Source organism: Malania oleifera, chromosome 4 (assembly GCF_029873635.1).
Source record: "Malania oleifera isolate guangnan ecotype guangnan chromosome 4, ASM2987363v1, whole genome shotgun sequence".
Classification (NCBI taxonomy): domain Eukaryota; kingdom Viridiplantae; phylum Streptophyta; class Magnoliopsida; order Santalales; family Ximeniaceae; genus Malania; species Malania oleifera.
In genome coordinates this window covers 117,096,718-117,112,391 of record NC_080420.1, presented here as the reverse complement: position 1 = coordinate 117,112,391, position 15,674 = coordinate 117,096,718, and the positions used below count along the sequence as shown (strand labels likewise).

General features: G+C 36.4%; 1 protein-coding gene and 1 long non-coding RNA gene across 4 annotated transcripts in view; one reads left to right on the top strand and one right to left on the bottom strand.

Annotated features, from left to right (window-relative positions):
* LOC131154424 (uncharacterized) overlaps positions 1 to 5,954 on the top strand; it is a 46,972-nt gene extending 41,018 nt beyond the window's left edge. For 2 of the 3 annotated variants that reach the window (XM_058107189.1, XM_058107188.1), the window contains exon 16: positions 5,383 to 5,954. In XM_058107189.1, coding sequence (XP_057963172.1) covers positions 5,383 to 5,593 — 211 coding nt within the window. In that variant the 3' untranslated portion in view covers positions 5,594 to 5,954. The remainder of the gene's footprint in view (positions 1 to 5,382) is intronic. The other variant, XM_058107190.1, reaches the window with a different exon arrangement.
* A 1,788-nt stretch (positions 5,955 to 7,742) lies between these two features.
* LOC131153523 (uncharacterized) lies at positions 7,743 to 15,462 on the bottom strand. Its single transcript, XR_009136252.1, has 2 exons — positions 15,152 to 15,462; positions 7,743 to 7,968 (listed from the first exon to the last, which is right to left on the bottom strand). It is a non-coding gene; the product is annotated as an uncharacterized LOC131153523 (long non-coding RNA).
* Positions 15,463 to 15,674: the final 212 nt, after the last annotated feature.

Sequence of the window (15,674 nt, the reverse complement as noted above, 5' to 3'; positions counted from 1 at the left end):
CTTGCATGTGTAATGAGTGTGTAATCCTTGTCTTTGAATAAGAATAAGGTTGGAAGTTGTTGCTCCTATCATTTGTTGATTTGTGTATGTTATTGTTGCTTGTGTTTTCGTACTTGCTTACACACACTAGCAAGATTAACCATTGAGTTTTAGATTGTACCATTGACATAACCAAGTGAGCCATTGATAAGATCTTAGGGTTTTACTGTGGATAAATTGGGGAAATTTTAAGAAGGGAAAATAGTAAGAGAAAATAGGGTTTGATTACATCAAGTGGATTTGCCTCCAACAAATTAGCCAAGGCCGATGAATTATGTTATTGCTTGGATGGAAAAGCCTTGTAGGGTTACACATGTATAGGGTAGGGAAACTTATTCCTATTAGGAATGTAAAATATCCCAATCCAAGTCCTTAATGGACTCAATCCCAATTGATTTGAGAATCCTAACATATTAAATAAAAATCTCAACATTAAATAGAATTCATTAGGAATCCTATTAGATTAATTAGAAATCCCAATTGATTTGGGAATCCTAACATTTTCACCTCCTTCAAATCAGCCTTGTCCTCAAGGTTGGGCAGCAATAAACCTCGGGAATTTCTCCTCCAAGGATTGATAAGTTTCCCAAGTTGCATCTTTAGATGGTAAATGAGACTAGTGAACTAGAACTTCTATGATGTCTCAACTTCTACGTTTAACCACTTGGCGATCCAAAATTGCTTGTGGTTGCACTTGAACCTCACCTGTAGGTGTAACATCAGGCAAATGGCGTTGCATAGTAACTTGTGCCCCTAACTTCTTTTTTAGGCAAGAGACAAGAAAAACTTGATGTACCTTAGAACCTGCTAGTAAATCAAGATAATAAGCAACGGGACATATGTTTAAGGATCTTGTAAGGCCCATAGAATCAAGGAGACAATTTCATCTAAGAGCAAACAGGATATCTGTCTATAGGACTAGCCTGAGAAATACTCAATCTCCCACTATGAATTCCATTTCACTATGGTGCTTATTAGCATGCTGTTTCATATGAGCTTGAGTTGTAACAAGATTTTCCTTGAGGATCTGAAGCACTTTGTCTCGATCGTGTAACTCCTTGTCAACTTGATCAATTCTAGATGATCTAGCTGTAGCAAGAACAAGAGGAGCTCGACTATAAATAGCCTTGAATGGAGTCAACTTGATAGAGGAATGATAAGTGTACGATACTGCCATTCCGCCCATGGGAGCCGTCGTGCCCAATCCTGCAATTTGTAGCTAGCAAAGCAACGAAGGTAAGTCTCCAAGCACCTATTAACAACTTTAGTTTGCCCATCTGATTGTAAATTGTTGGCCCGGGTGTAGAGTCTAGAGGGGGGGGGGGGGAGTGAATGGACTCTTTCGCGTATTTTCGCTTTTCTCTACAAAATAGTATTTTTGGCAAGATATAAGCAATTATATCACAATATATAAAATGTAAATCATGCAAAAGATGTAAAATAAAGAGTGGAGTAGAGAAGCTTAACACCGGTATTTTAACATGATTCAGCACCAAGCCTACGTCCACACTTTGAGACCAATTCAAAGATTCCACAATCCACTATGAAACTCCTTCACTGGCGGAGAAGCCTTTACAATCGGGAACAAATCTGTTTTGCTCACCAAGAGCCGCAAGGTTCACCAAGAACCTTTTACAACTTGAAGATGGAATACAAAACAAATGCTCCTTGAATGAGCTGATAATTAATACAACCAAAACCTCGCACAACTCTCTCAAAGTAATGATTCACAACAAAGTTAAGGAGCGAGAGAGAAGTTGAGCACTTGATATAGGAACTAAAATGTGGTGTGCTTGGGAATGATATATGAACTACTAAATCAATGTATAAAACAAGTCTTTGGACTTGTATTTATAGGCAAAATGGGTTACTAGCCATTTTATGGCCATTGGGGTGAAAACTAGCCATTTATAGTCATTGGGGACTGAATCCCTACGCCAATTGTTGACTATTTGCCTCCATTCATCGACTAATTGCCCCCATTTGTTGACTACTAACATTCTGCCTGAAATCATCGACGAATTACCCCGAATCGTCAACGATTACCCTAAATCAGTTAAAGTCATCAACATGAAATTTGTGGGTTTTTTTTCTTAGCTTTCCATAGATACTAAGATCGTCCTTTTTGGACTTTTCTAGTAAAAGTTATGCCTCAAATACCGAAGGGTGTTGAGCAAATTTGATAGGTGCATAACTGAGGTTTTACACCCAATCAGGACCAAGTTTGTAAAAGATTCTGACACTAATATGATTTAAAACTTGTCCTTATGAAAGTATATTTGATTTAATTGAATCTTTAGGTACATAAAAATAGTTTTGACTCAACTGGGACCAAGTATATCAAAGTTCACAATATTAAGACCACTTAACACTTGTCCCATTTTAATCAAAGTGAAGTATAGGATATTTTCATGTAAGTCATGATTTTGCCTTTGAAAAATTTTAATTATGAAACAATGAAAAACTTATTTTTCATGTAAATGATATCCTATATACTCTTGTGTCCTAGTATGCATATGTAATTTGCTCAATTCTTGCTCAGTAATTATGCGTGAACAAAACTACAAGAGTTGCAATAGTCCCTACGTCAAACACTCCCTATTACACTATGACTTTATTGGATGTGCTTGAGTTCTTCCGAGTGAGTGTCCACTTTGATCTTTCTTACTCGAACCTCTATTCGGTCTGATCTTTGCCTTTGATCCAGTACCTTTATTTATTTGTCACTTGTACTTGTACTAAACATGATCCTCAAAGATAGGATAATCTTGGAACAACAAATAGGTTAATACATCAAAACACATTAAACATGATTATGTAGCCACCAAGGCTAACAATCTCCCCCTTTTGATGATGTCTAACCTATTAAGATTTTACTTAATCTTTGCATTTGTGTTTGTACTTACAATAGCTTAATATGCAAAGATTAATTTACCTAGAACCACTAATGGATTGTTATCATCAAAACATGACAATTAAGAACATGTAGTCACCAAGGCTGACATAGATGATATGTAGTGCTTATATTCACTTGTGTTCCTTGCAAACGGGAAAGCTCCGTCTAAAAGTTGTTGATAAAGACTTTTTCATGATCACTGACAATAGACTAAGGAATTCCATGCAACTTGACAATATTCTCAACAAAAGTACAAGCAACACTTATAACAGCATAAGGGTCAGTTATGACACAAAAATGAGCATATTTTGTGAAACGGTTGTCAACAAAAAAAATAGTAAACTTACCATGAGAAGATGGTAAAAATCAAATTCTGCCACAAATTTTTTTATTTCACCCTTCATTCCCTTTTAATAAAATTCCTAAGAAATGCGCTTGTAGGTTCTAAGAAAATCAAAGTAACCTGCAGCCGGTGATGAATGTAATTCTTGTAGTATGGTTTGCTTGTGGGCTAAATTAGACACTAATAAAACCCTCCCTTCACACAGTAAGTTTAAAGAGTCCCAAAGGTAAGGAGGGACTGAAGTCTCTTTTTGTAGCTTTTGGATAATGCCTCTAGTCTCTAGATTTTGCCACCATTCCTTCCTAATTTGTTCAAGAGTAGTATATGCAGATACAGAAATAGCTATAATTTCAACTTGTTTGGGAAGTTGTGAGAGTGCACTTTGTTAGCCATCTTCAAAAGAGATACCTGAAGTCTTTCAAAAGGAGCATCCATTCTGGAGCTAGTGTTCAGAGGTGACAGGAGCCATCTTGTCTTGGTTCACATACTCTACCATGCATTCTGCTTCATTCCTGGAGCCACAGGTTGAAACATCTTTATTTTTGCTCTCGAAGTATTGTTGGGCAAGGGCTAGCAGCTTCCATTTCTTGTAATTTTGCTTCCAAAGCATCAACCCTCTCTGTCATCACATAAGGAAATCATCCCACTGTTTATCAGTTAGCTTTCCCTTGAACCTTCTGCCTCTGAGATGCCATAGTGCTATCCATGCTTTTATTTATCTGATGCATGGTCTTTCAAGTAGTCTGGCAATATTGACAAATGCCTGTGGAGGGGTTAGCAAAGGTTTTAGGCTGAAATTTACTGAAAATAATGGGGCTTAGTAGGTTGCCAAGAGGTTGAAAAGAAGAGGTAGGAGCTCAACTATTAAGAGAGGAAACGAAGGCTGTTCAGGTTGTATGTCAGTGAATTAGAACTTGTAACAGGTTTAGAGAACTGTTTTTCGTGATGTCCTTGATGAAGCTAATGAAAAGGGCTCTGATTTGGTTTTCAAGGTGGGTGGGAGTGGAATAAGGCTGAAGGGTGTAGTTGTCGTGCTGTGACAGTAATCTGAGAGTAATATAGAATGGGGAAAGAGGAAAACAAGTGTTGGGAGAAATCTCGGTGATCATTCACAGGATCTTGGGCATCACAGCTAATCGAAGAAGATGCATCACATCAAACAAGAGAGCTAAATTGCTTTCATTCATTGCTAGTCAGTACAAATTGAGTACAAGCATATTTATAGGGGACAGCTTGGAGACCAAATTCTAAGTGTGCCCAAGGTTCCACTCTCTCTTGCAAGACCTGGACTCTTCTGGACCCATTTAAGCTTTTCTCATATCTTCCCCCAAGTTACAAAGTAAGCCCAAAACTAAGGGCAATCAGGTTGCCCAATCCTGTAGAAAAGCTGGTCACGAAAATGCTTCCTATGATAGAAGCAAAAAAGTGGCATTAATTGAAGCCTTAAAATGTACTATATCTCCCAAATTGGACCCAAGGCATCTAGGCAATGCCAAATAAGAACTCAGTCTTTTGAATCAAGGCTCCTTTTTCTTTTTTCTTTTTCTGGTGTTTTGGGTGAACAGATGCATTGGTCGGGGAATTAACAACAAATTCCCGAAATCTGTAAGAAACAAAATAAAGAAAGAATACACGTAAAAAAAAAAAATCAATCACAAGTACAAGACAATATTTACGTGGTTCGGCAATTTTTCTTACGTCCATAAAGTTGTAAGGATTTCACTATTATCAGGAAAAAAATATAGGGAGTGTGGCGGTACAATACTCTCACTCTCGCTCTCTCGTAAAGTGTGACGGCTTAACCTAATCACCTAAAAAACAATAGTTTTGTATGCTGCGACTTGGGCCTTACGGTCTAATCCTTCGCTCCATGAACTAAGTTTTAGGATAGAAATCTCTCATTAAAGAAAAGTCGGGTCATCATCCACATCGAATGCAACTAGGCTCCACAAAACCCAACAGAGTAAGTCCTTTTGCCACTGTAAATGGATTATCCATATTAGCATGTATACAAGCTGTCATCATTGTCTATTCGTTGACATATGCCCTCATGTTGTGTTCATGCAACCACACTGACTTGTCTGATGTCATGGTTTTTAAACAGCGGAGTTTATCCATCAGATATCCTTCCCTTTCAGCTAAAAGTGTTATCCGCCGGGACAGAAGAATCACCGCCTCAATCACTTTGTGCTGAAATTAGAGCTGCTCTTGAGAGAGTTACAGCCGGATATAGGAGGATTGTACGACTTTGTACCTGTGTTTCACAGGTGGTCAAAGCTTCAGGTGAGGTAGCAAGAGGTGCATTACTTGCGTAATTTGCTTGGTCTCATTTGCCTCTCCAGCTTATTGTTAAAGGCGAGACAATATATGCTCTCTTACGTGTGTACTTTGAAGCTAACAGCTATCTGAGTTGTTTAAAGGGGGCTGTAAATGTCACAAAAATTCCTCTGCACGTATCATGATTCACGAGTTGTGTTACTTGCATTATCCATGGGTTGCATGCAGTTCAATTTTCAGATCTACAGGGCTAGAAATTCACTTTGGATAACTCATTTTAATGGATGTTATTAAATTGGGATCCTATGTAGGTTTGCTGGGATTATAAGCGAGGATCAGATTGAGGATTGTAAGATTTTATTCTATAAATAAATATAAAATTTGCTAGTGAGTGTTGAATGAAAAAATGGTAGAGCCCTTTCACAACCAAAAAAGAAAAAATGGTGGCCAAACTGAATAGAATTGGCTTATGGTGAAAACAAAATAGGTACTTGTGAAAAACAAGAACATGATTTTTTAGACAAATCATTGAGAAATAATTACACTTTTTTTTTATCAAAAAAAATCTGAAAACGTAAATGCTATACTATTGAGGTAGCTTCATTTTTAGTCAACTTATCTTTTTCAGAGTCTATGAATTCATCAAGCCTATTATTGAAATTATCATCATCATTATCATTATTATTGTCAAATGTGTGAATGCATTATTTATGTTCTTAATTTTTTAATGTTTGCGCAACTTATAATCAGTAAGAGCCAAAAAAAAAAATTGAATCATAATTTTGACAACATAAAATAAACAAAATCACATCCCCAGTGTATTGGGCAAAAGCAAGCACGTAATATTAGGATCGTTTGATAAAGTAGGATGGATCTTAGTGATTCTTGTTCTTTTGCTTTTTGATTTTTTTATTCTTTCCTTTTCTTTTAATATTGGAAAAGCTGCCATTTCTTTTTCATTTTTTCATTGTACTTCGTAAAACTTAAGTGCATCTAAGGGAAACATGAATTAAGGATTGTGAGAGAAGGGAAAAAAAATTATGATAATTAATTATTTTATACAACAAATATGAATAATTGTAAAAATGATTTATATATGATTAAGCATGAAGAAAGATTAAAATTAATGATGTATAAAATAGAATTTATTTATTTTTTGTTATATATGTTGCTCTTTCTTGAATTTTCTTGACAATCAAATAACCAAAAAAACCTTGTTTTATATTTTTCGTTTGTGCTTTTCAAGAGCTCGAGTGAATGGTTACTTGCAGATTGATAAATAAAATGGTTAAAAGGCTTTGCTAAATTTTCAATTACAAGGTATAGTCATGTAGATTAGGCTCACCTTTTGTTAAAAATAAAATAAAATGGCTTTGCTTCCTTACCTCGAACGCAAATATTCTAAAGAAACACCGCAATTATCACTCAATGTTATTCATCACTTCAATTAATTTGGCCCGTATGAACATTTTGTTAAACTAAAACCTAATTTATTGTTTCATGAAAATTTGATTCAATTATTGTTGGTTTTGCAAAACACAAGAGTACACACACACACACACACACACACACACACACACATATATATATATATATATATATATATATATATATATATATATATTCTCATTTACAATAAAACATATGATTGCACACCATTAAATTTAACTCTTCAAAAACTTAAAATATACTTACATATATTTTTATATATTTTTTTATTTACAAAGATTATTTAAATTATGCCATAAATTTCTTGGCAATATAATAAGAAACAAAATATTTGGGAACAGAGAAAATCATCAACCAAATAAAATGTAGTCTCAAAAAGTAGAGAGCAAGACAACTTTTGCGCTCAAAATTTCTCAGAGAGAGGGAGGGAACCCTAAAACCTTTGAATCGTGGACCAACAGCATCTCTAAACAAATTAAAAATTTCTCCCAAATGGATGATCTCGATGCTAAAAAGTTTGGGGAAAAAACTCAAGACAAATATTGCTCTCAAAATGATTTGCTAAAATTATTTAAAGCATATTATTATTCAAGGAGTTCCGATGCATTGCTTGGTTTTCCTGTTTACATGTCAAATGTAATCCTTGCCATTGCATACTCTCCATCTCAAAAATAATTTTGATTGTGATTTTATAATATTAAACATACCATTCCACGTATTGTTAGAACCCATATAAATACTTGCAACATAATAATACCACTTATAATATTCTAATTTAGGCAATCTCAGTAATTAAAATTCACCGAGTGATTCATCTCTAGAAGCACTGATAACTTAACTACTTAAGACCAGCAGTTCATACAAATTATTAGACACAAAAAAAAAAAAGTTTTCCATAAGTACTGTGTGCTCCATCTTGTACAGCATCTCGATCGAGCATTACCATCATCCTACAAAATTCAAACTAGAGATCCAAGTAATCAATAATTTGAAAGAGCGTGGCAGATCTTCCCTGTAAGCTAGAAATTTCCAGGGAAAAAAATTAATCCTATTGAAATCCAATCAAGCACCACCGTCATATTGAATAATAGAATATCAATGTCTGCAAAGGAATAGGCTTAGGAGAATATTCATTCAAAAAATCCAAGTAATTAATAACTCGAGGAAAAAATCCAAAAATGTCTCCTATAAATTGGGCATTTTCCAAAAATTTAAACATGTAAAAAACTCAACCATCATGGAATCCTCAGATCAAATTGAAAGTGAACAAAAGAATAGACATCCAGCTCAACAATGCCACCAGAATTGTGGTTGCATCCTGAAACAGTAGCCTTCGAAACACCCAGCACTAAAAGTCCAAAGAGGCCTACTACTGAAATGTTTCCCAAAGTAAAGATAAAGAGAGGATCTCTTGCTGTAAAAGATGTGAGCATTCCTTAGCAACCAAACCTCCCCATAAAGCAACAAAAGGAGCACATCTTCCCAACCTCCCATTACCCTCACCCTTTCCAAAACCTACAAAAGAGATACTTAAAAGCTCCTTCATTAACTTCAGGCTCACTCAATTTTCACCAGGTACCCCAAATAATCTACTCGGCAGACCCATGCAAACAAGCAATGCAAAAACAAGTGGAGAACTTTATGCAAACTACTACCACACACAAAGCACACGTTTGGAGACAGCCTTAGAAGGCCTCCTACTCTGCAACAGATTGATAGTGTCTATAAGGGTCAACAACCAAAGAAACGCCTCTATCTTAGCAGAGACTTCAGCCTTCCATTATTCCATATGCACCAACGGAAACATATGTTAGATTTGACAAGTTAAGAAGAAAAAGGACTTGCATGAGTATCACCCACAGAATCCAAAACCCAAATCCTGACATCACTCCTGCTAGAGATATGTTAACCCTCCAACACAAAGAGCAGCAATGAAAGCTCCTCCGACCCTTCTAAAATGAAAAATATCAAGAAAAGGAGTCACCATTTGGGACTAGAAAGGAAACAAAGTAATGACAACACATTCATGCATTTATGAAAGAAAAAGCACATGATGACATGCAACAAGCCCAAAATGATTGAACTAGTTACATAAAAATGCCTAGCAAAAAATTTCTTCTCGGTCAAATTCTATGTATTCTACTTATTAATCAAGAGATAACATGAATCACTGCATAAATATCAACAAAAACAAATTCGAAGGATCCAATACCCCCAAAATGATTGAACTAGTTACATCAAAATGCAAATTGACACGCTTGTTCATGTTGAGATTGCACTAACAAATAAAAATACATCATATTTCATTACCTCTTGAAGATTATGGATATCCTTATATACAACAAGCCTAGTCCCACTAGGTGGGGTCGGCTAAATGAATCCTTCTCTGCCAATTCACCCAATCCAAAGCATTTTCCTCTATTAGTTTAAGGGTTGTTAAATCCTTCCTTACTACTTCATTCCAAGTTATTTTAGGCCTACCCTTACCCATTTTCATGCCAGAAACCATAACTAACTCACTCCTCCTCATAGGTACTCCACTAGGTCTTTGTTTTAAATGCCCAAACTGTTGTGATATAGATGGGATAAATACGAAGCACAGCGGAATAAATACAATAAGTAAATGAAACACAACCAAAAAATGATAAACAATAAGAACAACAACAAGATTTACATGGTTCGACAAAGCCTACATTCACAAAAGTACTGACACAAGAATTTCACTAAGGAAATATCAAAGTACACAATACACTTCTCAAAATAATCACTCTCTCTTAATACATGCCCAGAATGATATATATAATAGTCTCTCGGAGGTTTCCCTCTAATTACCCAACCACCCCAATGTTCAAATTCAAAATTCAAAAAACTGCTTGCAACCCAGGCGCACTCGTCGACGAGTACAGGGGATTTGTCGACAATACAAAGAAGGACATTGTTTGACGAGAACAGGGCATTCGTCGACGAACCCATTTTCTGCTCTCAGTATCTCTAGCACTCTAAGATTTTTCTGCTCTCGGGATCTACTCGTTGATGAGCACAGGACACTCGTGCTCGTTGGCGAGTCCTTGTTGTGCTGCCCCTTTATGTTTTTTTTTTTCTTCCTTCTTTGTTTATGGAATCCAAAGTATAAGAGCCACACCATAAACAACAATCTCCACCTTGGCGATTATACGCCCCTTAGGAGAATCCCGAAAAACATATCTAACTGCTCCACCTTAAACTTAAATTGCTTTGTTGGGTTTGTCTCCTTTCTATCAATTGGAGACATGGAGTAAGTCCAAGCAATGTTTGAACTTCTCAGAAGTAACTGATTTTGTCAGAATATCAGTTGCATTTTCAGACGTGTGAACTTTCTCCAACACAAGCTCACCCGAAGTAATCAATTCCCGAACCCTGTGGAACCTCACATCAATGTGCTTGGTTCTAGCATAATATATCTGATTCTTCGCCAAGTAAATTGCACTCTGACTATCACAATGCAGCACCACTCCATCCTATTGTAATCCCAGCTCTCTAACTAAACCGGTAAGCCATAAGGCTTCCTTTGCAATTTCGGCAACTGCCATATATTCCGCCTCAGTCGTGGGTAATGCTACCAGAGATCATACCATGGATCTCCAACATACTGGTCCTCCTACAAGGGTAAATACATATCCTGTTGTAGACCTTCTGTCATCCATATCTTCAGCATAATCAACATCTACAAACCCCATAACTGAAGGACAACCCTATTGCTTGCTGAACATGATGTCATATCCCAGTGAAACCCGTAAGTATCTGAGTATCCATTTGACGGCTTCCCAATGCTGCCTTCCCGAATTAGAGAGAAACTTACTTACCACGCTCACAGCATGAGCCAAACCTGGCCTCGTACACATCATGGCATACATTAAACTCCCCACAGCACTAGCATTGGGGACCTTTGACATGTTCCAAATTTCCTCATCCGTACTTAGGCAATTTGCAGTAGACAACTTAAAATGACTCGCTAAAAGTGTACACACCGGTTTTGCATCAACCATGCTAAACCTCTCCAAAACCTTATGCACATAACCGCCCTGAGATAGTCATAATCTCCCTACAGTTTTGTCACGGCGAATTTCCATCCCAACTATTTTCTTGGCAGAGTCAAGATCCTTCATTTCAAACTCCTTATACAACAAGTACTTTAACTGATTCACCTCAGTTAAATCTTTTGCAACTTTCAACATGTCATCGATGCACAACAACAAGAAAATTAGAGAACCATCCTCAAGCTTGTTCACATATATGCAGCAGTCATACTCACACCTTTTGTAATCAATCTTGATCATGTAAGAATCAAACCATTTATACAATTGTCTTGGAAACTGTTTCAGCCCATAAAGAAATTTCTTCAACCTGCAAACTAAAATTTCTTTTTCCGATTCAATGAATTCCTCCGGCTGTACCATGTAGATTTGTTCCTCCAAGTCACCGTGAAGAAACGCTATCTTCACATCCATTTATTCCAAATGAAAATCATAATGAGCTACCAACCCCAACACAATTCTGATAGAAGTATGTCGGACCATTAAAGAAAAGATCTCATCATAATCTATCCCCTTCTTCTGTGAGTATCCTTTTTCCACCAATCGTGCCTTGAATTTCTCTTCTTCCTTTTCTGAAATTACCTCCTTCTTCCTATATACCCATTTGCAACCTATCGGTCTCTTCCCATCTGGAAGTTCCATCAAATCCCAAGTTTGGTTCTTATGTAGTGATTCCATCTCCTCAATCATCGCACCTCTCCACCTATCTTTCTCCTGGCCATACACTGCCTCTCGAAATGTAGTTTGATCGTTGTAACTAGTAAGGAAAGCATAAGATACTAACTCTTCAAATTCATACATTGGTGGAGGTCTGATAGTGCGTCTGGATCTCCATTTAGGAAGATTGTCAACTTGCTGGTTTCCCGAGCTAGAGCTCCTTGCAACCATAGGACCATGATCATTTCCGTTGCCCTTCCAACTCCACCTGCACAACATGTTCATCACTACCCCAGCTTTCTAGCTCTTGTTTCTTTCATCAAAATCTTGTGTACATTTCACCATAGCCTTTTCATTAAATACTACATCCCTGCTGACTACCACCTTCTTTGCCACTGGGTCCCAGAGCTTGTACCCCTTTACACCCTCTGGATATCCCAAAAAGATGCAATGACGAGACTTTGAGTCAAGATCAAGAGTTTCTTTTCGCCACGTAAGAGTAGTCACAAGATTCAAAGAGTTTAACAACATCAAAGCTTTGTCATCCTCATCAAACTTAACATCAACTCTCATCAAATCACTAATAATTTGATTGAAGGCATTAATATGTTGATCTAAGTTTGATCCTTCAACCATCTTAAGTCAATACAAACGTTGCATAAGAAAAAGTTTATTATTGATAGGTTTGGACATGTACCAGCTCTCTAACTTTCACCATAGAGCCACTGGAGAATCCTCCTCCATCACCCGATAGAGTACTTCGTCAGCCAAACACAAGCGTATTGTAGAAGCGGCCTTTGCTTGCAATTCTCCCCATATTGCCTCATCCATTCCATCCAGTTGAACACCAAGTAATGCCTTTCCCATTCCTTGTTGTAAAAGAATGTCTTTCATTCTCCTCTGCCATAAACCAAAGTTCCCGGTTCCATCAAATTTGATGATGTCAAATCTTGCAGAAGACGAACTCGATGCCATAAACAACAATCTCTCTGATACCAATTTGTTGTGATATAGATGGGATAAATACAAAGCACAGCGGAATAAATACAACAAGTAAATGAAACACAACCAGAAAATGATAAACAATAAGAATAACAACAAGATTTACGTAGTTCGGCAAAGCCTACATCCACAGAAGCAATGACACAAGAATTTCACTAAGGAAATCTCAAAGTACACAATACACTTCTCAAAATGATCACTCTCTCTCAATACATGCCCAGAATGACATATATAACAGTCTCTCAAAGGTTTCCCTCCAATTACCCAACCACCCCAACGTTCAAATTCAAAATTCAAAAAACTGCTCGCAACCCAGGCGCACTCGTCGACGAGTATAGGGGATTTGTCAACGATACAGAGAATGACACTCGTCAACGAGAACAGAGCATTCGTCAACGAGCCCATTTTTTGCTCTTGGTATCTACAAAACTCTGAGATTTTTCTGCTCTCGGGATCTACTCGTCGACGAGCACAAGACACTTGTCGATGAGTCCCTGCTGTGCTGCCCCTTTATGTTTTTTTTTTTCTTCCTTCTTTAATTATGAAATCCAAAGTATAAAAGCCACGCCATAAATAACACAAACCATCTGAGTCGGCCCTCCCATATCTTGTTTTCAACTAGTGATGATATGCCTAAATTATTGCGTATATGTTCGTTTCTTACTTTATCTTTTAATGTTAAACCATTCATCCACCTTAACATACGTATCTCAGCTACTTTCATTTTTTGTACATGTTATTTCTTAGCTGCCTAGAATTCTGAATCATAAAGCGTAGCTGGCCTTATAGCCGTCTTATAAAACTTTCTTTTTAATTTTAAGGGTATTTTACGATCACACAACACACCTAAACACACTCCATTTTACCCAACCTGTCTTAATTCTATGCACCATATCTTCAATTTCCCCTTCACCTTGCATAATAGATCCAAGATATCTAAATCTATCAGTGCTATTAATCTTTTGATTACCCAGTTTAATCTTCTCTCTATTGCTATCCCTTAAAAACAGCAACACAATAATATTCCTCCTACTATTATTGAATTACATTTCATATATTTTTTCATATTTCTACTTATCCTAAGTCTGTAGATTCCAAACCTTCTCTCCATAATTCTAACTTATCATCTACTCCACCCCTAGCTTCATCAATCAATATAATATCATTTGCAAACAACATATACCATGGAACCTTATTTTGGATACTCCTAGTCAATTTATCCATCACTGAAGTAAAAAGATTAGGGCTCAAAGTAGATCCTTGATGTACAACCATTATCTTATTTTTCATTATATATGATATCTTCGTAAAGAGTAAGATAAAATTAACAATCTACGGCAACTGGCAACCATCAAGATTTTCAATGAAAATCAATTTGTCCTAGTACAAATAATTAAGCACAAAAGATTACTGCCATCACTTATCACTCCCTTTAATTATGATTTATGACTACATAAGTAAATCATGTAAATGGCCCATTAGATTTACTAAATAAGAAAGAACAAGGATAGTGTGCCAAATTTCAGAGACATCAGTTGTGAGGATCCTGGTTAATTTTAACAACTTTTGGCTCTTGAAGGGGTGGCATGATCTGTGAACCTTCTTGGAATTCAAAATCCGTTATGATTATCACCTCTTTGATGGAGATATAAAATGGAAGAAATGACCACTTTTTCCATCTTCAACATCTAAGATCCACAGAGTCAGCGGTTAAGAGTGCTAGAGTAGTCATCACTAATACAGCTATATTTTTTAACATCAGAAAATTTAGAACTAAAGAAATATAGTTCCTATGGCGAGATATGGAGTCTTGTAATTTTACCTAAATGCAGGGAGGAAAACAAAAAGTAGAAAAATTAAATTGCAGTTCTTAAGTAGCAAATTTAAAAAACAAGAGATGCAAAACAATTAATGACAAAATTAATAATTTATGACTAGACAAGCATGCATAAATTGCAAAATAATCTGAAAACATAAAGATTTCAATTAAAATAAAAGCAACAAAATTTTGAATTTTTTTGTAAACAATCTGGAAGCTGAAGTGTCGAACCTCAACGTATTTATGCTCAGAACAGAAACCAACTTCGGATAAACATACGCTTAATACATGACCACTTACTGCGGTTTTTAGAATTATCTCAAAGCAAGCAGACACAACTCACTCATCTCCCTAAACAGGCAAAAAAAAAAAAAAAATGGTCCAAAATGATCATTACTAAGAAAAACTAGGGATTTTTCAACTGGGTTGGTTCCATTGCCATCAATAAGTTGAATAAAAGATTGGGTTGCTGATTTCTATCGTTTTTCACAATCCCCAAGCGTAAAACCTGCATCTCAAAGTTGAATACACGCACTAAATGTAACAAAGTTTGCAGAGATGGGGGGAGAGAGAAGGATGTAACGTCGAAAATGTACCTCAAAGCTGTATAATCCCAAACCTTGACGAATCTGCTGCGACAGAATCCCTAGCTCATTGATGATTTTGTAATTGCGAAATCTCCAATCCAAGAACCCTAAACTCCTCGATGATTTTCAGATGAAATCGGAAAATCCTTTTGCTGCTGGTTAAAAATGAACATCTCCAGATGCGCATACCCAGAATTTCGAATAAAATTCTTTGCCGCGGGATCTCTATAGCGCGAAAGGCCGTTGGCTTTCAATTTATGTTGCTAAATTTTAATTACTGTAGCTTCTTTTTTGTGTAAATTTTCCCTCAAAAGACTCGTGGTTTCTATTTTTAAGTTATGAGTTATAAATTTTGTAGGAAGATTGAATGATAATTCCCAAAAGTTGAGTTTGTCTAAGGTAGAAAACCCTATCTATGATAGCAAGCCAAACAAAGGAGTGTTGGAACTAAATGTTAATTTGTCAGTTAGCCAGTAGAAGCTTCATCATCAAAGGATAGGATTTGGTCGTTTTCTCTCTCAAGGCTTTCACG